Genomic DNA, 23,584 nt, shown 5'->3' on the forward strand with positions numbered 1-23,584 from the left:
TGTCAGGGGGTTTGCTGGTGGTGTTTCCAAGGTACCATACAAATGTTTTTAAACAGCAAATCAAAGGCCACATAGAGACAGGTAAGAAGAAAATTCTAGAACAGACATTAACCAGTGAGCAAACACCCTGACTGCCGCGTGCACCCTCAGGCTGTACCTGCTTGCTGTCGGGCTCCCCGGCTTTCTGGCTGCCTTCGGTAAGCAGGTCTCTGCGCTTTGGCTGCAACAGAAAAGCCCTGGTGTGGGAAAGGCGGGGAGGGAGCAGGGACTGAAATAGACACAAACGTAAGATTCACTGGGAGTTCGAAAATGCCAACTCTCAAGGCCTGGTGGGGCAGAAAGGCTCTCTGGAACCCCAGGGACTTCAAGGGCAAGGCCACAGAGCTGTGCCGTAAAGGGCCGAGTTTACAGCCCCATCAAAATGAAGAACAGGGGTTGCGGGTGGAGCTCAGGGATACGGCGCCCCTCGGTTCCATTCCCAGCACTGGCGGTAGAAGGAGAAAGATGCTGTGGTGCTGGATCCCAAGACCTTTGGGGTCTGCCTGGTGCAAGGGGTGCTGGGTCTGACCCTACACAGGAGGGTAGGTGTTGACCACGAGCAGCCCAGCTCTGCTTCCGGAGGGCACCTGCGGTGGGCATTTGAGGCAGCCCTGCAGAGGCCTGCCATGGCCACTGTCTCTGGGGGGAGGGTTTCACAGCACCATGACGTAGCCAAGGTGAGGCCATATGGGGGTGCTGGCAGCAGCCCAGGCCCCAAAGCACAGACTGTGCAGGGGACACTGACTTCCAACCCTCCTTGCAGGTGGGGATCCCTGCTGCCCAAGATGGGTGCTTACACTCCAGGGAGGGGCCCCAGGTCCTCCCTCAATGTGCGTGACCTGTAGACCCCAGTGCAGGAGGAGGTACTAGAGGCTGTGATGGAGGGTGACCCCCAAGCTCACCCACAGACCCCTCTGCAGCTCAGCTCAGGGGGAAGTCGTAGTACCTGCGGGGTAGACAACGCTAGGATGGGGTGTGGCGCAGGGCTTGCAGAGGATCAGGCACCCAGGGTCCACCCACATTCCGCACTCTGGAGAGCCGGCCACTCATGTGTGCCAAGCAGAGCAGCGTGACTGAGCGAGCTGGGGGGTTCCCACATCCCAGCAGGTCTCGGAAGCCAGCGGCAGGTTTTGCTCTATTTTTTTAATGCAGTGCTGGGGACGGAACCCAGGCCCTCCACGGCCTAGGCCAGCCTTTATCTGAGCTGTACCCGGCTCATCTTCACTGTTTTTTCTTGGTGCTAAGAACTGAACCCAGAGCTTCATGCATGCTAGGCAAGAGCCCTACTGCTGAGCCACTCCCAGGCCTTTCTGCTCTATTTATGAGACTGGGTTTTAATCCTGTACTGACTGCAGGTGGCCACCATGGGGTCTGTCCTCCAATGACTGCAGCAGTTTCTCTCTAGGTAGAAGACCCCCCTCATACAACACCCAGGACACTGAGGTGATGGGGGCGAGATGCCACCCCAGACCACAGTTTGCTAAAGATCTCCCCCCACCCAGGCTCCAGATGGCACCCATGGGGCTACGCAGAGACCAGAGAGGGTGGGCCTGCTAAGGACAGCCACAGCCAGGTGGCTTGCCCTGCCAACCCAGGCGAGCATGTGGGCAGGAGAAGCCACCAACTCCCTGGGCTTTCAGCCACATGGCCCAGATATCACGTCCATCTCTGTCCCCAACAGTTCAATTGCACCCAAGGACATGAGGCCTTCTCCCAGTGCCGTCCACTTACATTTCCAGGCTGGCCGCTGTGGGCCAAGGTGCTGTGGGTGGAGTTGAGATCGCGGCAGCCCCAGCCGCTTGCGGTCCCAAGGGTCTCTGCCAAGAAAGAGGAGCAGCGGGCACTGAGGAGCTGCTGGCTGCACACTCCACACACATGGGGTGATGGGCTCCCGTGAGGTAAGGCTGAATGCACACTGGTCAGTAGCAACCATCCTCCTATAGGATGGACAGCAAGACAGCAACAGGCCCTGCCCTCGGGCCTCAGGCCTTTAACGATGCTAACACCAAAGGAACAGGTGGGAACAGGGGTGGAAGGAGCTCAGTGGCAGGTGCCTGGGTTAAGCTCAGAAACGTAGAGACACAGACACAACTGGGCTCCTGCACAGAGTTGCTGCCCCACCTTATGCCAGTCACCTTAAGTGTCACTAAATCTTTAGAAAAACTAAACCAGGCGAGCTGGAGACGTAGCTCTGTGACAAAGCACTTGCCTAGCATGCTGGAGGCCTGGGTTCAACCCTGAGTACCACAGAAAACAACACACAAGAGTGAACAGGAAGAGCTGCCAAGCCCAGGGTCTCCTGAGGTTGGGGTGGACAGACACCCTCTCCACAAGGACACAGCCACTGAGCCCCAGCAGCACAGTAGGCTCAGGGCAAGGTGCAGGGGAGCGGTGAACAGCAGTGCGTGGTAGAAGGACCTGGCTCCCCAGGAGGCAGCTGGGGGCCCAGCAGGCCTGGAGACGGGGAACCTCCTGGGCTTCTCATAGTGCCCACCAGCAGCAGTGCAGAAGACAGGGTGCTGGGCTCACACAGTGCTGACTGGCTTCCACCCTGGGAACCTGAGTGGGTGCCTCCACATGCCCCCAGCCCCCGACCCAGCGCTGAGGCCCGCTTTGCTTCTGCAGGCCTCGAGCTTGCTCTGGAAGGCCTGAAACTCCAGCAAGGCCCAGGGAGCCTTGGCACATGCGTGTGCAGCCCCAGCTGTCCTCAGCTGTGTACTCACTGTCAACGTGTGCAAAAGCGCAGAAAGGACCCCGTGGGCAATAGCCGGTCTGGCGCATGTCGTTGCATTTGGTAGATTTGTAGATCTAGAAAACAAAGCATTGAGGCTGGACTAGATCTGGGCTTCCGTGAGACCAGAGCTGACACCATCACGGCACAAAGGAGACTCCAGATCACACCACGACGACGCCCAGGGCAGGTGTGGATGCCCAGCTATGTTTTAGATTTGGAATTTCCCCAAGGCCGCATGTTAGAAGGTGTGGTCCCCAGAGAGGTGCTGCTGGCAGGAAGTAGAACCTGGGGCGGGGTCTGGTGGGAGGTCCTCAGCTCCCCCCACTTGGCACTTGGCCTCTGGGTGAGTGGTTTTGCTTGGCCATGGCTCCCGTTGGCACGCTGCCCACTACTGGGCCCCGATTAGGCTACACCTCCAAAGCTGACAGAATAAACCTTTCCTCTCTAGTGACAGAAGCTGACATCCCTTGGTCCTGAAGCCCCTCCTCCTTGAGAGCTTTCACAGGGGTGTGTGCCTGCAAGGCCTTTCCTGTGACCCTGTCTGCTAAATCTCAGGCAGATGACACTGCACTTGATGTGTCCTGTGAAGGACCCAAGCTCAGTTCCTGGAAGGCAGTAGGTGTTTCCACTCCAGACCCACGGCCACCTTGCTCAGCCAAGTCTCACCCTCAGGGCTGGGGGCAACACAGGGTCCTATGCTGCTGCTCAGGGAAGGAAAGGGACTGGCAATGCCCACACATTGCCCTTTTGTTCCCCAGCCTGACTGCACCCCCAGTTTTAGGGCCCTGAAGGGTTCTTCTTAACACAGACGCAAGAGTGCTCTGCTCGGCAACTGGGCAGCAAGGGTGAATCAGCAGGCCAGGGCCAAACACCCCTGAGGGATTCCAAAGGCCATGTCCTGCCCACTTAGGTGACCTCCACATCCCTGGGGATGGGCCGAGCTGGGCAGGTCACTCACCCAGGATTCAGGGTGCAGCCGTGGGCCTGTGGATCTTTCTTGACTGATTTTAATTTATGTTCTTTTTTTTTAACATCTTTATTTATTTTTATGTGGTGCTGAGGATCAAACCCCATGCCTCACACGTGCAAGGCGGGCGCTCTACCACTGAGCTACAGCCCCAGCCTCTTAATCCGTGTTCTTAAAAAGCATACTGTGGACCAACAGGCTCTCTGAGTCTTGGGCCCTTCCAGTAAGTCACAAACCCAAGGGTAGTCTCAGGGACCCCAGAGGCAGCCAGAGGGGAGTCGCCCCACCTGTCCCTTCCCAGGCCATGGATGACCCTGGCTAGAGGGTAGGCCCTGCCCTGGCACCTACCTCCGGGTGGAACTGTTGCTCCGTGCGGGAATGGCAGTACTGGCAGCTGTCCCCACCATTGCACCGTGAGGGCTCCCCCCACTCGTCCCCATGCTTGACACTGGGGCAGGGTGTGGACCTGGAGACAAGGGCAGTCACTGGAGGACACGTCTCCTGGGCGGAGGGCAGAGTGTCCCTGCAATGCTTCTGCCCTGCTTTGGGACAGAGGAAATCAGGACAAGTACCAACCTGAAGCCAGTAAGGAGGACGGGAGCCTGTCCACTCCCCACGGAATCCCACCAAGCCAGCATGAAAGTCCCGGGAAGTTGCTGGGCCAGCTCATGCCGCTGCTCCAGAGTGGACTCTCAGAATTTTATATATATATATATTTTTTTTTTTTTTCTAGTTGTTGATAGACCTTTATTTTATTTATTTATATGAGGTGCTGAGGATCAAACCCAGTGCCTCACACATGCTGGGCAAGTGCTCTGCCATGAGCTACAACCCCAGCCCCCGAGTCTTGAGAATTTTGATCCCTCCACTTGAAAATCCTGAGCAAACAGCTAAGGTACCAGGGTCTCGCCCCCTGGAGCGCCCTCTGGTCAGCACACCTCACTGCTACTTACTTGGACTTAATGGAAAACTCCCACCCGAGACCTTTCCTTTTTCCTTTCATGATTTCCACCCCTCCCACGAGGGGATGCACAGTTTCTCAGGAGAGCAGGCGGCCAGAGCTTTGGATGGCCGCTCTGTGGCTCTATGTTCAAGTCCCTCTCTGAGCTACTGGGGAAGAGCAACGAACCATAAGCCAACCCCCTCTCTCTCCTGGGCATGCAGGGGCACCGACTATCACCAGAGGGCACTCTGCAGAAAGAGGCTGAACATGGGCAATGGGGCTGGAGGCAGGCCCAGGAAGGTTCAGCAGCCCAGATGCCCGTGGGGCCAGGGGTGGGGAAGGCACTGGGAGGGCGGCTGGAAGAAGGCAGCCTGGCCTGGAAAGACAGCAGGGCTGCCCGATGCCCAGGTCCAGGTGGCCTGGAAAGACAGCAGGGCTGCCCGATGCCCAGGTCCAGGTGGCCTGGAAAGACAGTAGGGCCACCTGGTGCCCAGGTCCAGGTAGGACCCGAGCTCACAGGCAGGCCAGGGCAGGGGAGCGCTAGGCCAGCCTCAAGGACCCAGTGCTCTGACTGCCAGCCCTGAGGCAGAACCCACCTCCTGGGCCTCCATCCTGCCTCCAACAAGCCCCACCTCAAGACACCTTCCTCTCCTAAGGGCTGAAGCTGCTGCACGCACCCCCACTGCAGGCACTCCCAGAGTGGGAGCAGTGAGGAGGCAACCCACCCCCCACAGAGCAACAGGTGACAGCAGGGACACAGAGGAGCGGCCACATGCCCCTGTACCTGCCCAGGGTGGCAAGGGGCCCAGAGACTGGGAGCAGCTGGGCTTGACACAGGATGCACGTGCACCTGAAGGGCCCCAACGGGTGCGACACCTGCAAAACAGGCCAGCGTCCCTGGGCCTGGCCTGGCTCACCTGTACTGGAACCTCCTGGGGTTCCGCCGGCGGTCCCTGCTGTTGTGGTAGTGTGGGCAGGCATAGCCCTGGCGGCACAGGCGTGGTGGCTTAGGGCACTGCTCAGTCTTGTAGCTGCCCAGCACAAAGTTGGTGTCTGAAACACAGACGCACAGATCCCTGGCCCCACGTGCTCACAGCAACACGGGCACAACAGCAAGGTAGCCAAATGGCCCATGTGTCCATCCACGTGACGGAACATCGCTCAGCCACAAGGAGCCAGACACCGACACCCATGCAAGGAGAATGTCCAAGGACACGGAGGGGGAGAAGCCAGCTGTGGGGCCACACTGAGACCCCATGCATGAAGGTGCACAGAACAGGGAAACGCAGAGGCAGACACATGACCGGCTGCCCCAGCTAGGGAAGGCAGGAGGGTCTGTAGCAGGCCCAGGATTCCGAGTGAGGGGAATGTTCAAAGCGGACAGAAGTGATGGTCATGGGAATGTGCTAAGAACAAGTGATGCAGGCCCTTTGAAATGCTGCTATTAGCCCTAACACGAACCCAGCTCAGGTGCCAGGACGTGCTGGCCTGTGGGTAGGGCAGCCGTGGGAGGCAATCCACTCTGCGGCCGGCAGTTGGGCAGGGAGCACAGGGAAAATGTGGACCTAAAACTGCTCTAAGAAATAACACGTACTTAAAAAAAAAAACAATTGAGTTTATGGCATTCAAATTTTATCTCAAAGGAAGAAAAAAAACCAGGAGTCATTTAAAAGCAGTAAGTGCTGGGTGAAGGTTTCTAGAAGCCACCTCCTCTCTCTCCTTCCTCCTGCTGAGCCTGAGTCTCTCCCGCTGGAGTCCAGCCTATCCAACAGCCATGTGGGGCCCATCACCTTCCGCCCAAGGGACTAGACTAGGTGTCCACTTGGAGCTGGAGTCAGGGTTCTGCCCACAGGGCAGCTGACAGCAGAACACAAAAGGAACCAGGCAAGCAGACCCAGGCACGGTTTCAGGCCACAGCCTGTCCCCCAGAGCTCCGTTCCAGCATCCATCTCTGACCTGGGGACAGACTCGTGCAGGAATCCCTTTGGGACACAGAGGAGGGTCTCTGGGATGCAGAGCAGGTATCCCTGCTCCCTGCCCAATATCCTCAATGTGCCCTGAGGCCACAGCCTGTCGGCGCTGCCCTTGAAGTAGAGAGGGAGCTGAACCCACAAAGTCCAGGGGGAGGGCAGCTACAGGGAGGAGGCAGAGTCGGGAGGGAATCAGGAAAAGCCTCCACAATACGGTTACTGATTTACCCCTGGACTCACGGCAGCGAGCCACTTGCCCCTCCAGGGAGGAAATGCGTGTGGAGGAAGAGAACCCGCACTGCAGCTCCAGAGCATCAGCCACGCACAGGAAGCTTCGGCTGTGCAAGGGGGAGGACTGTCAGAACCCAAGGAGACTCCGCTGCCAGCAGGAGCAAGGCATGCCTGTCATCCCAACTACTCAGAGGCTGAGGCAAGAGGATCACAAATTCAGGGCAGCCTCAGCTGGCCTGTGGGTATGGCGGCAAGACCCTGTCTCAAAATAAAATAAAAATGGCTGCAGGGAGACTGAGGCTGTGGCTCAGTGGTAGGGCACTTGCCTGGAACGTCTGAGGCACTGGGTTCAATCCTCAGCACCATATAAAAATAAATTGATTAATTAAAAGTATTGTGTCCACCTACAACTAAAAAAAAAAGAAAAAAGGGCTGAGAGTGTAGCACCCTGATAGCATGCTCCTGGGTTCCATCTCCAGTGCCAAAATAAATGAAGGAACTTCACTACCCATATTACATGTTGGAACAGGCAGACCCTGGGAGAGAGAGGTGCAGGCTGGTGATGTCAGGGCTGGAGGGGGCAGGCTCATGGGCATGCACCTCCAGGTGACGAGAACATCCTGGAACTAAAGGGTAGTGGCACAACACTGTGAGTGCACTAAATGCCACTTTATTTTTTTAATTATTTTTTGTGGCTCTGAGGATGGAAAGGGCCTCACACATGCTAGGCAAACACCCTGCCTCTGAGCTGCAGCCCAGCCCTGAACTGCTCACTTTAAAATGGTGAGGTGGAGCTCCAGTCCTGCGTTCTCAATTCTTATCCTATGTGGATTCTAGGTCTGAGGCAGAGCATGAGTAAGAAGAGCCTGGGGTACAGCATCAGAAAGCAATGAAGATACCAATGTTCAAAGTGTTGTGTTAAAGACGTCAGGAGAAATTGAACAAGCTCCCACTGGCCAAAATTGGGGCAATCTGCATATTAATAAAGATAACTAATCAGACTGAAACACATTATAAAAAATTACATATATGTATAATTCACCCTGTATGTCACCTTACAAACACAAATGAACCAAGCAGGTCCCAAGTGGAAAGCAGCAGCAAGGGCTTACCTTGCCACCGGGGGTCCTCTCCCAGGATCTTTTCAATCATGGCCTGGCTGGCCAAGACCCCAGGCTGCAGATCAGGCACGCCGTCCCCACTGCCGGGCTGACCATTCTGCAGGGCTTCCTGGGCCTGCAGCTCCCTGTAACCAACAGCACAGTGGTCACAGCTCTGCAGCACCCCAAGCCCTTTCATGGGGAGAGGAAGGCAAGAGAATGCCCAGCTCCAGAATCACTGGGCTGCCACTCCATGCATTCTGCCTCTGGACCATTCAGGATGGGGTCGCCACAGCCTTGGGGCTGCTTTCTCCTGGGATGACAGTAGTCCCAACCCAAATCCTAACCACACAATAGCTGTGCTTTGTTTAGGAAGGACTTGCCAGCAACTCAGGAGGCTGAGGCAGGAGGATTGCTAGTTTGAGGCCAGCCTGGGCAACTTACCAAGACCCTGTCTCACAATAAAAAACAAGGGCTGGGGTTGTGCCTCAGTGATAGAGCACTTGCCTAGCATGTGTGAGGCCCTGGGTTTGATTCTCAATACCACATATAAATAAATAAAGATCCACTGACAACTAAAAAAAATTTTTTTAAATAAAAAAACAAAATGGTCTGGAGATGCAGCTCAAAGCATTCCTGGGTTCAATCCCTAGTACCAAAGGGATTGCTAACAAAGGGAGGACTGGCTTTCCTGCAGCAGCCCACACACAAGTGTGAGTTTACGACCCGTCTGCTGAGCACCATGGGATACAGAGGGAAATACCAAGTCTGAAGAGAAGAGCAATTTTCACATGAGAAATAAACTGGGCTTCAGAAAGAGAGGTTTTGGGCCAGTGATGCTGGAAGCAACAGGAAGGTGAGCTGGTCTCACTCACCTGATGTCACACACGGGCGGCCGCAGGTCCAGGGGGCCATGTGCAAAAGCACAGTGTAGCCCGTTTTTCACACAGTGGCCGCGCGCGTCCGTCTCGTGGATACATGTGCCCGTCTTGTAGTAGCGCAGGTGGTACTTGCGTTCTGTGTCCCCAGTTGTTCTGTGCAGGTAGGGACACCTGGAAGCAGAGGGGCAAGCACTCCGTGTGGCTCCTGTGGGCTGGAGACAACCTGAGCCTCGCTGCCACCTTGTTCAACACCTGGGAGCAGCTGACTCCGTTCTCCAGGCAGACATCTGGTCTGACTGCAAGGAGCTGTGTTCTGGAATGAGCACCTGCTTTCCTATTTTGGGATCCTTCCCTTCAGCACTCCCTTGTGGCAAAACCCTCGGTTATGCACAGAAGAGCAAGTTGAATTTCCATGAAAATCATCCTTCTTAGTTTTTTTTTTTTTTTTGTACTGGGGATTGAACTCAGGGGCACTCGACCACTGAACCACATCCCCAGCCCTATTTTGTATTTTCTTTAGAGACAGGGTCTCACTGACTTGCTTACCGCCTCGCCATTGCTGAGGCTGATTCTGAACTCTCTATCCTCCTGCTTCAGCCTCCCGAGCTGATGGGATGACAGGCATGTGCCACCACGCCTGGCTCCTTCTTAGCTTTTAGATGAATTCTTTACATTTGAGTTTGCACCTTGCACTCAGGTCATGTCATTTCCCTGACCAGTCATACTGAGAATGGTGGTGGCCTCTGTGTCCCAGCTCCTGTGCCTTTGGGACTCCAAGATGGAGAGGGGGAAGGGGCCTAGGGAGAACACAGGGCCCAGCACATGGCAGGGAAGAGGCTCCTTGGGAGCCAGGCTGGGAGAGAAGCAGGGGAGTGCAGATGGGGTGATGCCATACATCCCTCATGGCCACACAGCAGGTCTGGGACTACATGCACCAGGCAGCTCCTGCAGCAGGACAGGGTGTGGGAATGGGGTTCACACTGAAGGGGTGGAGCAGGAGCAGAGATGATCTGGAAGGTTCCAGCATTTGTGACGCACAGGGGCTTTGGGCACCTCCAGGTTGGTCCCACCAGAACAGCTTTGCAAACAGGAGAGGAGAGGGCACATGCAAAGAACCTGCTTCCCTCCCAGCCTGGCTCTCGCGGGGCCTTCCCTGACATGACTAGGCCCTGTGCTTCTCCCTGAGGAGCAAGGCAGAGAAAGCAGGGGTCCTCATCACAAGCACCCAAATTTAAGGACAAGGATCTTCACCTCTCACTATTGTCCATGTCTACCTTGCCAAGGACAGAGCTGCAGGCCTGTGTGTGGCTGGGGACACCTGGTCTAACCCTCTATGCTACAGGATGAGAAATGGCAGCTTGGCGTTCATGTGCTGCTGCAGGCCCAGGGTGGGGGGCGGCCAGCCCTGCTGTGCTGATGGCAGCAGGCCAGGCACAGCATCAGCCTGCAGTGTGAGCCGGCACCACACCAGCCACACCCCTTCCAGGTTCTCATAGGTCACTGCTCAGGGCACTGTTTCTGCACCACACCATTGCTATGGCAACCACAGCACTGGCTGAGGCCTCCCCTCCCCAGCACAGAGGGGCTCCCACTACCTGGCACTACCCTCTGCTGGGCCAGCACCTCTGTTCCTTGCACCACTTCAAAGCTTGAGCTGACCTTAAGGGTTGTTTTGTTTTTTTTTTTTGGTTTTGGTACTGGAGATTAAATCCAGGAGTGCTCCACCTCTGAACTACATATTGAAACAAGGTGCTGCTGAATTGCCAAGGCTGGCCTCAAATTTGAGTCCTCCTGCCTCAACCTCCCAAGTTGCTGGGATACAGGCCTGTGCTACTTTGCCTAACTTGACCTTAAGCTTATTTATTTATTTATTTATTTATTTTAAGTGGTTTTACTTATTTATTTTTGTGGTGCTGGGGACTGAACCCAGGTCCTTGTGTATATGAGACAAGCATTCTACCAATTGAGCTGTATCCCCATCTGACCTTTAATGTAAAGAAAATACCTTGGCCCCAGGGATATCTAAGAAGCAAGAAGGGGGTTGGGGCTGAGGGGGCTGGGGCGGCTTAGTGGCAGTGCACTTGCCTAACATGTGTGAGGCATTGGGTTCAATCCTCAGCACCACATAAATAATAAAGGTCCACTGACACCTAAAAAATATTAAAAAACAACAACATAAAAAAGATGGCAGAGTGGCCCCCTGCTCCCTGGACAACCAGGGAGGAGAAGGAGGGAGCCCCTTGTGTCCTGGTGACAGGTGTGATCTCAATCCCACTCAAAACTGACCAGACTGTGGTTAAAACAGCTGCTGATGTCATGGCACTGTGGTGCCACCAGACATAGCTCAGCCACCGTGCTCTGGACCATGATCCAGCTCAAGAGGAACAGGGACTCCAGCCAAGTCTCCAGGAGCACAGCCCACTTCCTTCAAAAAACTCTCACGTAGAACAAGGGTGGGTTCCCGGACCCACCCAGCGAGTCTGATCAAGTACAGGGAGGCTTCAGCTCAAGCCAGTGTGCGTCACACTCCCCAGAGGGCCCGCCCATCAGAACTTCCCAGGAACTGCACTTGAGAGCCACCGGGCTTTGAGGGACCCGGTGAAGTACGGTGCCCCAGCCTTTAGGAGCACAAGCACAGCTGGCAGCAAAAACACAGCACAGCAACACCAAGGGGCAGTGGCAAGAAAAGCAGAGGCACAGAGAGGAGGAGGAATGGCCTCCCAGCAGCTGCCGAAGGCAAGCCTTGGGAGAGCTGGGGGCATCTCAGACCTGCTCCTGCCCTTCCTCTCGAACGCTGGGCAACAGGGTCCTGGGATAAGCCCATGCCCCACACTCCCCCAGCCTCTGGCTTCCAGGGGCTGCTCTTCCCAGTGGGTCAGGGACCCCTCACCAGCCACAGCCCTGCAGCAAGCCCACCTTTGCCCCAGATCCCACAGATCTGATTAGGGAAGGAGGTCCCCCCCACCCCTCACATTCTTGTGTGGGTTCTTTGGATCTAGGAACCCAATTAAAATAAGAGCCGATTAACCAGAGAAAAGCATATGAGTTTTATTAATGTGTACACGGGATCTTCACAAGAGAGGCTAGTCTGAAGAAATGGCCAGAACACATGCTTCTGCATTTTTCAGACAGAAAATGCATGCATGGAGGAAAGAGAGCACAATGGGTCTCTGAATGGGGTGGGAAAACTCTAGGGATGCTACTGAGGGACACAGGGTATGGAAGCTCCTGGAAGGTGGGGGCTGCTTTGAGCGTGTTTATTCAGGACCATCAAAGCAGGACCCTGACCTTTGGTCTCCAGTGCTCAAGGCAATTTTCTGGCTTTGGCATGAGAAGGACACCCCTTACCAGCATGTCTTTATGGCAGTGCAGGTAGGAAAGACAGTCCTAACAGTCTTTTCTGGTCACTGTGGCTCAAGAGGCTTTAGCTCCAATCAACCGACCTAACATCAACTGGGCATGTCCTGAGATACCACCTTACCTCCCCAGCACCCTCTCTGCACCTGCCATGCTGAGCCCCAGCTTCCTCCAGCTCTGCTCCACCCAGGGTGGGAGGAACTGCAGCACTGTCACTCAGAGGCTCCACACTTCAGCCTCAGGAGCTTTATTACAGATCCCAGCTAAGGTGGCTCCTTGTAATTCCCTTAAGCCAAAGAACTGTTTCTTCTCTTAAACATTACATTTATGGTTGGGCCTGCCCTTGGCTTCCTCGTTTACACAACCATGGCTCATAGTCACCTGCAGGGCATGCAGCTCTCATCTAAGCCTCAGGTCCTGTGACTTGTCACATGAAACACCACAAAAAGGTCTTTCCATAGAAACACTAGGTGCAAGACAAGTATGGTACGAGCCCCAATAGTAGGTCTTTCTTAGAAACTCAGAAAGTAGCAAGGACCTCCCACCAGTTCCTGTAAAATTACACCTGGGAATTCCAGTCTACTCAGAGCCAAGGCTCACCTAGACAAGGCACCCCTGTTCCAGATCCCCAAATGTCAAACCAGGGGAGCCTGGGAAGGGCTACACTGCAGGGCGAGTGAGAAGAGGAGGCCACTCCACTGCAGGGGCCCCCAAACAGGAGGCAGACCTGCATGCCAACAGCAAAAGTTGAGCCCCTCTGGTTGGTTGAGCCCAATTTTTATTGAAAACAGGAAAAACTGAAGGTGCTCTAGTGGTCCACCCCCTAGGGACAATGGCAAGAGAAAGGCTAACAAAAGGAAGAGGGTTACTTTGTACCTTGCAATAGCTGGGGACTATCTGAGTTTTTTCAAACTACAATGGATCTCTGGAGGAGCCCCTCAGTTCCTTTGCTAATTATATAGATCAGAACCAAAAATTATTCAAAAGCAAAAAACAAAGCTGGGACTGTGGCTCAGTGGTAGAGCACTTGCCTAGCATGCATGAAGCACTGGGTTCGATCCTCAGCACCACATAAAAATAAACAAATAAAATAAAGGCATTCTGTCCATCTACAATTACAAAAAAAAAATTAAATAGATAAAAAAGCAAAAAGCAAAAAAGGCCAGGAATGGTAGCACTGCCCTTTAATATCAGTGAGTTGGAAGGCTGAAGCAGGAAAATGGCAAGTTCCACGAAGCCAGTGGTGGCAACTTGGTGAGACCCTGTGTTAAAAAATAAAAAGGACTGGGGATAGCTGGGCACTGTGGCACACACCTGTAACCCCAGCACCTGGAGAGGCTGAGACAGGAGGATCATGAGTTCAAAGCCAGCCTCAGCAACTTTGCAAGGCACTTATCAACTCAGCAAGAAGCTGTCTCTAATAAAATATTTTAAAAGAGCAAGGGATGTGGCTAAGTGGTAGAGAGCTTGCCTAGCATGCACGAGGCACTGGGTTCTATCCCAGCGCCACATATAAAAACTAAATAAACAAAATAAAGGTATTGTATCCATATACAAGTAAAAATATATTTAAAAAAAAAAAGGACTAGGGATGTGGCTCAGTGGTAGAATGTGGTTCAATCTTCAGTATGGTAAAAAATAAAAAATGCACCCTCCATTCACCGAAGCGTGCGCACGTGTTCTCGTGCAGGTAGGAGGTGCCAACCACCGTGGGCTCGAGTGTGAAAACCCGCGTGCGGAATAGAAGCAGCTTGGGACTGGGGGCCAGGCGCCCGGGCCAAGGCCCTTTCTCGGAAAGCAGCTTGCCGGCTGTATCTGTGGCCAGACCCCAGAAACCTCCGCAAAAGAGGCGTTTTCCTTATAGTCCGCGCAACACCTGGGGCGCGCGGTGGGAACGCAGACCCCTCGCCAGAACTCGCGCCCCACGGTTCCCGGCCCCACAGCCTACGCGGTCCTCGCGCCACTGGGAAGCTGGTTCCCACGGGGGTGGGGCGTCAGTACATGTGACCCGGGACCGCCAACCATGGCCCGCGCAGGGAAAGGGGCGTGTCCGCCAGAACAAAGGGCACGTAGACCTTTCAGAGGGGCTGCAGGGTCAAAAGCAGGCTGGTGCTGGGGTGGCGACTGTGGGAGAGCCCAAGGGTGGCCCCTATGAAGAGGGTCGTGAGAAGAGAGGCGACAATAAGGGAGTGACTGGTGACAGCAGGAGTGAGGGAGGTGGGTGCCCACGAGGGGTATGTGGAAGGACACTCCAGGCACCATGGAGGGATGACAGGGAGGAGTAAAAGAGGGTGACCACTGAGAAAAGGGGGTGATGGTGGAGGTGATGGTGGGAGTGCCAAAAGAGGAGGGATAACTGAGAAGTGACAGCAGAACTGCCAATCAAGTGACAGCTGGAGTGCCAGCCCTCCTGGGGTTCCCATCCCTCTCTTGCCCCAAGGTGTGCTCAGACAGTGTCAAGAACACTTACTTTGCCTGACACGAGCTGAGGGGTCTTTGCTTTTTGATGCATATTCATGTTTTTAAAATAATAGGTTGGGTGGGGCACAGTGTCGGAGCACTTGTAATCCCAGCGACTCAAGAGGCAGGATGATCAAAAGTTCGAGGCCAGCCTCAGCAACCTAGCAGGACCCTCGGCAACTTGGCAAGATCCTGTCTCAAAATAAAAAATGAGAAACAGCTGGGGATGTAGTTCAGTGGTAAAGTGCCCCTGAGTTCAGTCCCCAGTACTGAAAAAAGTGATAGGTTAGTAATACATATGCCCAAGATAGCAATTTCAAGAACTAATGATCTGAAATAAAAGAAAAGCCCCATCCTTTCTCTGAAAGGTACTATCTATTTACATTTTCCATGGCAACCTTGTGAAACCAGAATATGTAATTCAGTGAGATAAACTGTCTATTCCATGTGTGCAGGGATGAGAAAGTCCCTCTGCTGTGGATGGAGCAGTAATTACTAAGGAGAGAGTCCCAGGGGAGGCAGCCTGTCAAACACTCTGGAAGGGATAAAGCAAGTCATTTCATGTACTCAACAAAAATTAGAAACAAAACCTTTAATAAAACACACAGAATGCATCCAACACATCAAACCAGCATCCTAGTCCCACTTCTGTGTCTCAGTGATAAACTTCAAGCCATTTCAGCTGAATATTGATGCATCTGCAATAAGTGCATGTCATCAAATTACTTATTGAGCACAGCTAATGTTGACAACTTCTTAATAGGTGTCCACTGTAGCACTGTTCATTCCAGTAAGAACTAGACACCACCCAAATGCCCAGAAAAAGACTGAATTAACACTAAGATATCCAAGATCTGGAACCCAAAACTGCTGGTAAAAGGGCACTCTGGGATGGGGATGTAACTCAGTAATACAGCACCTGCCTAGTGTGCACAAGTACCTCAGTAGCGCACACATACCACACATACATATACACACAAAGGGGGGGCTTTTTTACATTAAAACCATCACCAGGAAATAAAACCAAAGAGTTCCCATGCCTGATTCTTGGATGGAGTCAGACAAGCCAGGTACTGACCTGGTCTTGCACTCCAGTAGATACCAGCTCCAGGCTCAGGCACTAGCACCCAAGGAGACCAGGAGAGCTGGGCAATTAGAAACTGAGCCTAGGCCTTAGACAGAAAATCACCTATTTTCTAAAGGCATATTTGCAGGAAGCAGCTGCTCAAAAAGCAATTAAATAAAACAGTTCTAGGAGAACACCATCTAAACTAGGTGGAGCCAGATACTCTAGCAGGTTAACAGCAACTGTTTAATGACCTGGTGTTCCACTAAAAACCATTCAGCCAGTGTAAAGAATTTATGAGGGCTGGGATGTGGCTCAGTGGTGGAGCACTTGCCTGGCATGTGTGAGGCACTGGGTTTGATCCTCAGCTTCACATTAAATGAATAAATAAATGGTATTGTATCCATCTACAACTAAAAATATTTTTAAAAAAAAGTTTATGAGGGCTGGGGATATAGCTCAGTTGGTGGAGTGCTTGCCTCGCATGCACAAGGCCCTGGGTTCAATCCCCAGCACCACACACACACACACACACACAAAAAAAAAAAACAAAAAACAGTTTATGAGATGATCACCATAGATCAAGTTTACTCTCTAGGTGGGTGAGGGGGCACACACCTGTAATCCCAGCAGAGGGAGGCAGGAGGATTGAAGGTTAGAGGCCAGCCTCAGCAATTTAGTGAGACCCTACCTCAAAATAAAAATAAAAAAATGAATAAGGCTAGGGATGTACCTCAATGGTAAAGTGCCCCTGGGTTTAATCCCCAGTTAATTTTTTTTTTAACTTCCTGAAGCCTGGTGCTGTAATACACACCTTAATCCCAGCAATTCAGAAGGCTGAGGCAGGATGATTCTGGGGTCTGGAAATGTGGTTCAGTGGTAGAATGCCTAATGTGAGACCCTGGGTTAGTTCCCCAGCACTTGGCGGGGGCAGGGAGTGTTCCTGGGCAGCTTAGCCAGATCCTGTCTCAAAATAAAATTTTAAGAAAGGGTTTGCCTAGCATGTGCAAGGCCCTGGGTTCAAGTCCCAGTATAATGCACACTGAAGTTTACTTTCTAGTCACTGGAAGTAACTTTTTTTTTTTTTTTAAATAAAGGGAAACAGATCACACATGGGTCTCTGTGTTGTACCATGAGAGCTATCATCAAAAGAGGGGCACCCCAAAAATCAAAACCCTTCAAAGGGTCAGGAGATGCAGTCTTCAAGACTGACTGTCGGGCTGGGGATGTGGCTCAAGCGGTAGCACGCTCGCCTGGCATGCGTGCGGCCCGGGTTCGATCCTCAGCACCACATACAAACAAAGATGTTGTGTTCGCCGAAAACTAAAAAAAAAAAAAAATAAATATTAAAAAAAAAAAAAATCCCCTGTTCCTGCTGATGGGCAGAATCACAGCCTTTGGGACAGGAGTCCCCTTTGTTTCTCCTTCTCTATCTAGCAAAGCAATAAACCTTTAAAAAAAAAAAAAAAAAAAAAGACTGACTGTCACCTCACCTCCAGGCAGGAATGGGCCACCCCTTGCCTTCCCCAAACAAAAAAAGACCACACCTTCTAATACCACCTTGAACCCTCATGGGAACATACCACCTGGCTTGGACTTTCCCTATTTCCCTATTTCAAAATAAAGACATCTGTTAATAACACCATTAGAAAAGGCATTAAAAAAATCAATCCAAACAAACCCTGATTTCTTTAACTTTCAAACTGTTGCATAAACAACAGTCTGCAAATAAAATAATTTCCTATTAACTTTTTAAAAATTAAAGTACCCATGTAACCATGTGATACAAGCCTGTATCCTAAGGACTCAAGAGGCTGAGGCAGGAGGATCCCAAATTGGAGGGCAGCCTCAGCAACTAGGTGAGACCCAGCCTCAAAATAAAATAAAAAGGTCTGGGGAGGTAGCTCAGTGATAGATCACTTGGGTTCAATCCTTAGCACCATTCAGGCACATACAAAAACTAAGCATGTAAAAGGTAAGAAAGGAAACATTCCCACAACTTCTACAGTGTGAGCAAACATTCTGACACACTCTGACCTAAAGCAACTACTCAAAATGATCCTAAACCTCAAAGCCACATCTACTGTGGGGTGATCCTAAGGAAGGAATGTGGAGAATGGGGAGGAAATCAAGAAGGAGAAGTGAAGCGGATTCAGTTTGAACTACATGAGTCATATCTAAAATGCGCAGGATGCCTCCCCAACTGACCCAAACCCACCCCAACACTGGAAGACTTCAGGGTAAACTCCTCCAACAGGTACCAGGCGCTGAACAGAACCTGGGTGCCTGCTGACAGCACGTCCAGGCCATGTCCAGGCCCACAGTGCCCACGCGGGCCCACTTACTCGTCGCCGTCGGGGCAAAGGCCGGTGGCCTCGTCGTACTTGGAGCAGTACACATCAGGGCTGTAGTTGAAGGTGCCATCGCGCCTGCGGAGGGGTCTGCGCCGACGCTGATTTAGGAAATGCCAATGGAAACAGGTGAACGGCCTGTGCTGGCCACACTTGTGCTGTACAAACAGGGAGCACTGCTCCGTCCTAAACTCCTTTAGATACCTGGAAAGACAAACAGCGTTGCGGTCGCCGGTGGGCGGCCCCACGGACTCGTGGACAGGGGCAGGTTCCTTGCCTGGTTGGGGGTGGTGCCACGACCCTCACTGGGTGCCCAGATCCCCACCACCTCTCAGAGCTCAGATGATCCCAGGCGGCCCAACCCGCCTGGGCGCGAACTCTCCGACCCCAGGCACGACTCGCAGATGCAACAGAGAGGATCCCCGCAACCCCATCCAGCTGAGTTCTGAACCCGAGGTGCAGTGGTCCATCCCAGTCACAACACGCCCCAAACCCATCCCCTCCCCAGGCCTATATGACTCCAGGTGACTGAACACCCGGGGGGCGTTCCCGGGCCCCAGGCGGCAGCTCCCAAACCCCAAACGCGGTTCCCGATCCCAGGCGCAAAGCCCCTGACTTGTAGCCCAGCTGACCCCAGAGAAGCGTACCCTAGCCCCGCCTGGGAAGGTTCTCCAGTCCCAGGCACGGTCCCCAGAACACAGGCGCGACTTCCCAGACCCACACACAGTCAGTCCTCCATCCTCAACCCTAGGCACGCCTCCCCGTTCAGATTCCAGATGGCCCCCAGGCGCTACTCCCCAGACACCAGGCGCAGCTGCCCATCACTAGTGCAGACGCGACCCTCAGCCTTAGGTGCTGCACGGCGATCTCAGAGCCGAGATGCCCACTGCGACCCCAGGCGCGGCCTTCCGCCCACAATCCAGGGACCACCCCAAATCCTGGGCGCCGGCTCTCGATTTCAGTCAGCGGCAGCCTGTGTGCAGACAGTCGTGCGCCCATCCAGAGCCCTGGAGCGCCTCAGCACCCTAACCCAGGCCCTATTCCTCGATCCCCAGCCAGCGACGCATGGACCCCGAGCGCAGGCGCGCGCCCCCGCCCCGGCCAGGGACCACCCCAGGCCCCGGGCGCCGCCTCTCCCCTCGGGCGCCGGCGCTCGCGTGTGGACTGCCGCAGCCCCTTAGTCCAGTGCCGCCGGCCAGGCGGCGGGGGCGCGGGCGGCGGGCGCACCTCGGTGGCGACACCCAGGCCCGGTCCGGCGCGCGCGGACCGCTCCCTGCGCGTCGGCGGCGCGCCAGCATCCAGGCGGCGCGGGCGGGGGCCTGGGCACTGACCTGTAGTGGGTCGGCTTCTCGGTCTGCGGGGGGGACCCACTCAGCGCCGCCGCCGCCGCCGCCGCTTTCGAAACCGACGGCATTTTCAGTCAAAACAATGCAGAGCGCATGCGCCGCGCCGGCGCCCCCGCCCCCGGATCTCCCCCCGCACTGAGCCCCCAGCGCCCCCAGCTGTGCCGGCCCCGCCCAGGCCCCGCCCCGGTCCGCCCGCAGCGGGTCGCGCCCCAGCACACCGACCCCCGCACGCGCACGCGGCTGTGGCGGTACCTCAGGTCTCGCCGTCGGTCGGGGCAGGTCCGGGGCTTGGCTGGGGCGCCCGGGGAGCTACGGGGACGCGGGGACTGCTCGCGGACCTGGCTCCTTTTAGCAGGAAAAGGTTTAAAACCACAGCGTGGCGATGGTCGCCCCTGCGACATACTGGAGATTTTGGAATTGTGTACTTTAAATGGATGAACTGAATCATACATGAATTACATCTCAGTAGAGCTGCTTCCTAAAACAGGAATGCAAGAAGCTGGCAATCAAGGGGCAGATGCGCACAGGATGAGCAGGGATGCATCGGCGGCGGGTCGGCGGGCCCAGGTGGGAGCGTTCAGGAGGGAGAGCCCAGGGTTGCGATGCATTGATTCGTAAATACACGTCCTGAGACATTTTATATGCAAGATAAAACAAGGAAGCACCCTTGGCAGGTGGGTCGCTTGGGTTTCTTACTGAACAGCAAACTCTACGCTGGAGACTTGTCCAGAAAGGAAATAGCTCGAGGGCAAAGGGTCCTGACCCTCTGGAAACTTATGTACTCCATTTCTGGGAACAGTGATCTAAGTGTAAACAACATCAGAATCAGATACCGAATAACATACAAATATAATTTGTCCAAGTACGTAAGTTATTTTTTGAAATGCTAATAACACAGTAAATTAAAATTTATCACTTGCTGGTAACTTTTTTCTTTTGGTACCAGGTATGGAACTCAGGCACTGAACCACTCAGCCACATCCCCAGCCCTATTTTGTATTTTATTTAAAGTTGCTTAGTGGGGCTGGGGATGTGGCTCAAGCGGTAGCGCGCTGGTGTGGCATGCGTGCGGCCCGGGTTCCATCCTCCTCCTCCGTACCACATACAAACAAAGATGTTGTGTCCGCCGAGAACTAAAAAATAAAAATATTAAAATTCTCTCTCTCTCTTTCTAAAAAATAAAAAAATAAAAGTTGCTTAGTTCCTCACTGTTGCTGAGGCTGGTTCTGAACTTGCGATCCAGCCTTCCAGGTCTTTGGGATTACAGGTGTGTGCCACTGCACCGGGCAATATCTTTTTTTTTTTTTAATATTTATTTTTGGGCTGGGGATGTGGCTCAAGCGGTAGGGCGCCCGCCTGGCATGCTTCCGGCCGGGGTTCGATCCTCAGCACCACATACAAACAAAGATGTTGTGTCCGCCGAAAACTAAAAATAAATAAATAAATAAATATTAAAAATTCTCTCTCTCTCTCAAAAAAAAAATGCTTTAATATTTATTTTTATGTGGTGCTGAGGATTGAACCCAGTGCTTCATGCATGCTAGATGAGTACTCTACCACTGGGCCACAAACTCAGACCAAGAAAACTTTTTTATATGTTCACTTTTCTAAATGAATTATTACCTCTACAAAGTTTACATATAAAGTTTAATCTTGAATGAAATTAAGTGGTTTAAAAAAATCAAGAACACATGTTAAAAGCAAATCAAGGCAGGTACGGTGGCGCTTGCCTGTAATCCGAGAGTCTTAGAACATCAGCAGTTTCGTGAGGCCCTGCCTCTAAATAAAAATATTTAAAAAGGGCTGGGGATGTGGCTTAGTGGTAAGTGCCCCTGGTTTCAATCCTCAGTACAAAATAAATAAATAAATAAATAAATAAATAAATAAATAAGTCAAGCAGAATGAAGCAGGAAGGCAAGGCCCAAGGATTCCTCAGAGGAATAAACGTCTTGCAGTTTGTGAACATGCACAGATGAAAATATATGGGGTAACTCTAAGCCCTCAAACTTAGGGGCAACACCTGAGGAGCCTAGGAAGGTAAACTAAGAAGCACACACACAGCCAGAAAAAGGAACTTTGTTGAATGAAGGTCCCTCCTGGAGAAGATATCTTCCTCAAAGACATCAAAGAAAATTGATATGCTACAACACCAAAAGTATTTCCCATGCTTTTGAAGAATATTCTTTAAAATCTGGGATGGTGGCATATTTACACATAAAGTAACACTAGGGTTTTCTGAGACAGAATCTTGCTAAATTACTGAGGCTGGACTTGCAATTCTCCTGCCTCAGCCTCTGGAGTTTCTGGGATTACAGATGTGCATCACCATGCCCAGCCACCAGGGTTTTATTGTGAATGTAGTATCCCCTTTTTTTTTGCGGTGGGGAGGGAAGCAAATGCACAGCACTACCAGGATTTTCCAACATTGCTTATTGCTTAGCAGCTTACACGAAGTGGCCATTTAGTCAACCTCCTCTCCCTTGAAAATAAAACTTTTTCCAGGAATGGGAATTGAACCCAAGGCCCTCTGCATACAAGGCAAGTACTCCCACTACTGAGCTACAGTCCCAGCCGTTTCTTTTTCTTTCTTTCTTTATTTCACATTTATAGGACAATTTTTTATTACTTTATTTTTATGTGGTGCCAAGGATCGAACCCAGTGCCTCATGCATGCCAGGTAAGCACGCTACCACTTGAGCCACATCTCCAGCCTCCCAGCCCTTTCTTTCTCCGACAGTTTCCTCCTCCTTCTGCCCTGCAGCTCAGTTTACACATCCCTGATGTTGCCTCTGTTCTATGGTGCTCTTCCTTGCAGATGCTCACTGGGCACTCACCTGGGGATGCCAACCTGCCAGCACTCTTCCTGGAGGTTGGCATCCAGGCCAGGAGGGCAAGGAATAAGGGAATAAGACAAGCACTCTACAAAAAATAGTTAAATAAAAGATTTAACTAGCTGTGCATCCATTACCCTACTCAGTTGTCACCCCTTGGAAACTTCAGGTGTGTCCACTGTCCCTGACTGGTCAAGGGATCCTCCTTTACTCATGACACCCTCCTTTACTCATGACACCCTAGTGTCATGAGTAAAGGAGGATCCCTTGACCAGTGTGAAGCCAACAGCCTGGATGCACTCAGGATGTGCTATATAGGGCGAGTGCTGTCATTAAAAACAATCCCACGTTGTTGGGCACAGTGGCACACACCTGTAATCCCAGCAGCTCTGGAGGCTGAGGCAGGAGGACCATGAGTTCAAAGCCAGCCTCAGCAAAACGGAGGCACTAAACAAGTCAGTGAGACCCTGTCTCTAAATAAAATACAAATTAGGGCTGGGGGTGTGGCTCAGTGGTCCAGTGCCAGAGTTCAATCCCCACTACAAAAAAAAAAAAAAAAAAAAAAATCCCACAGGAGCTGGAGGTGCAGGTCAGTGTGGAAGAGCACTTGCCTGGCATGCTGAAGGCTGTGGGCTCCATTCCTAGCACTGTAAAACAAAACAAAACAAAAAAACAACTTGCTGTGTCTTTGAAAAACAATATTATAGTTACACAAAAAACTAAATGATGAGATATTCAAAGTGGTTACATCTGGTGCTTCTGGTTCTCTTTTGCTTACTATCTTTTCTAGAAAAGAATATATATTGCTTTGTTATATGGAAATTACTTTAAGCCAGGTGTGGTGGCACATATCTATAATCCCAGCTACACAGGAGGCTGAGGTAGGAGGATCCCAAGTTCAAGATCAGCTTGGGCAACTTAAAAAGGCCCTATTTCAAACTAAAACTAAAAAGTGCTGGAAGTGTAACTCAGTGGTATAGAGTGCTGGCCTGGCATGCACAAGGCCCTGGGTTCAATCCCCAGCACTACAAAACAAAAGATAAAAGCTTTTTGTTAACACAAAAGTTCTTAAAGATAGAGTGAAAGTAAGAGTTCTGGTTCGAATGACTGCTCTCAAACAAAATGCTCACATCCAAACAGGTTACAAACACCCCAAGGCAAAGAGAAAGCACCTTAGTTCTTTGCCCCCTCTAGGACCAGGCCAGGGGAGTTAAGCCTAGGTAGTCTTTCCTAGGCCTCAGGCTCAGTCCTTCAACAATGAGCATGCTGGTACACACCCCAGTTCCTGGTAGTCTCTGAAGGTGGCAG

The 23,584-nt window shown here is 52.5% G+C and overlaps 1 protein-coding gene across 5 annotated transcripts in view; it reads right to left on the reverse strand.

Annotated features, from left to right (window-relative positions):
* Unkl (unk like zinc finger) overlaps positions 1-19,542 on the reverse strand; it is a 38,938-nt gene extending 19,396 nt beyond the window's left edge. Inside the window, exons 1-9 of one of the 5 annotated variants that reach the window (XM_046441836.2) lie at positions 19,431-19,530; positions 18,094-18,303; positions 8,860-9,036; positions 7,997-8,130; positions 5,601-5,736; positions 4,089-4,206; positions 2,763-2,847; positions 1,771-1,856; positions 158-220 (exon numbers count right to left, since the gene is read on the reverse strand). In XM_046441836.2, the coding sequence (XP_046297792.1) occupies positions 158-220; positions 1,771-1,856; positions 2,763-2,847; positions 4,089-4,206; positions 5,601-5,736; positions 7,997-8,130; positions 8,860-9,036; positions 18,094-18,303; positions 19,431-19,513 (1,092 nt within the window). In that variant the 5' untranslated portion in view covers positions 19,514-19,530. Of the gene's footprint in view, positions 1-157; positions 221-1,770; positions 1,857-2,762; positions 2,848-4,088; positions 4,280-4,316; positions 4,447-5,600; positions 5,737-7,996; positions 8,131-8,859; positions 9,037-14,692; positions 14,875-18,093; positions 18,304-19,430 lie in introns of those variants that run through there. The other 4 variants (XM_046441844.2, XM_046441855.2, XM_058578670.1 and 1 more) reach the window with 4 other exon arrangements.
* Positions 19,543-23,584: the final 4,042 nt, after the last annotated feature.

Source organism: Marmota monax, unplaced genomic scaffold (assembly GCF_021218885.2).
Source record: "Marmota monax isolate L192 unplaced genomic scaffold, Marmota_monax_Labrador192_F-V1.1 WCK01_AAM20220418_F8-fsc00035, whole genome shotgun sequence".
In the NCBI taxonomy this organism is placed as follows: domain Eukaryota; kingdom Metazoa; phylum Chordata; class Mammalia; order Rodentia; family Sciuridae; genus Marmota; species Marmota monax.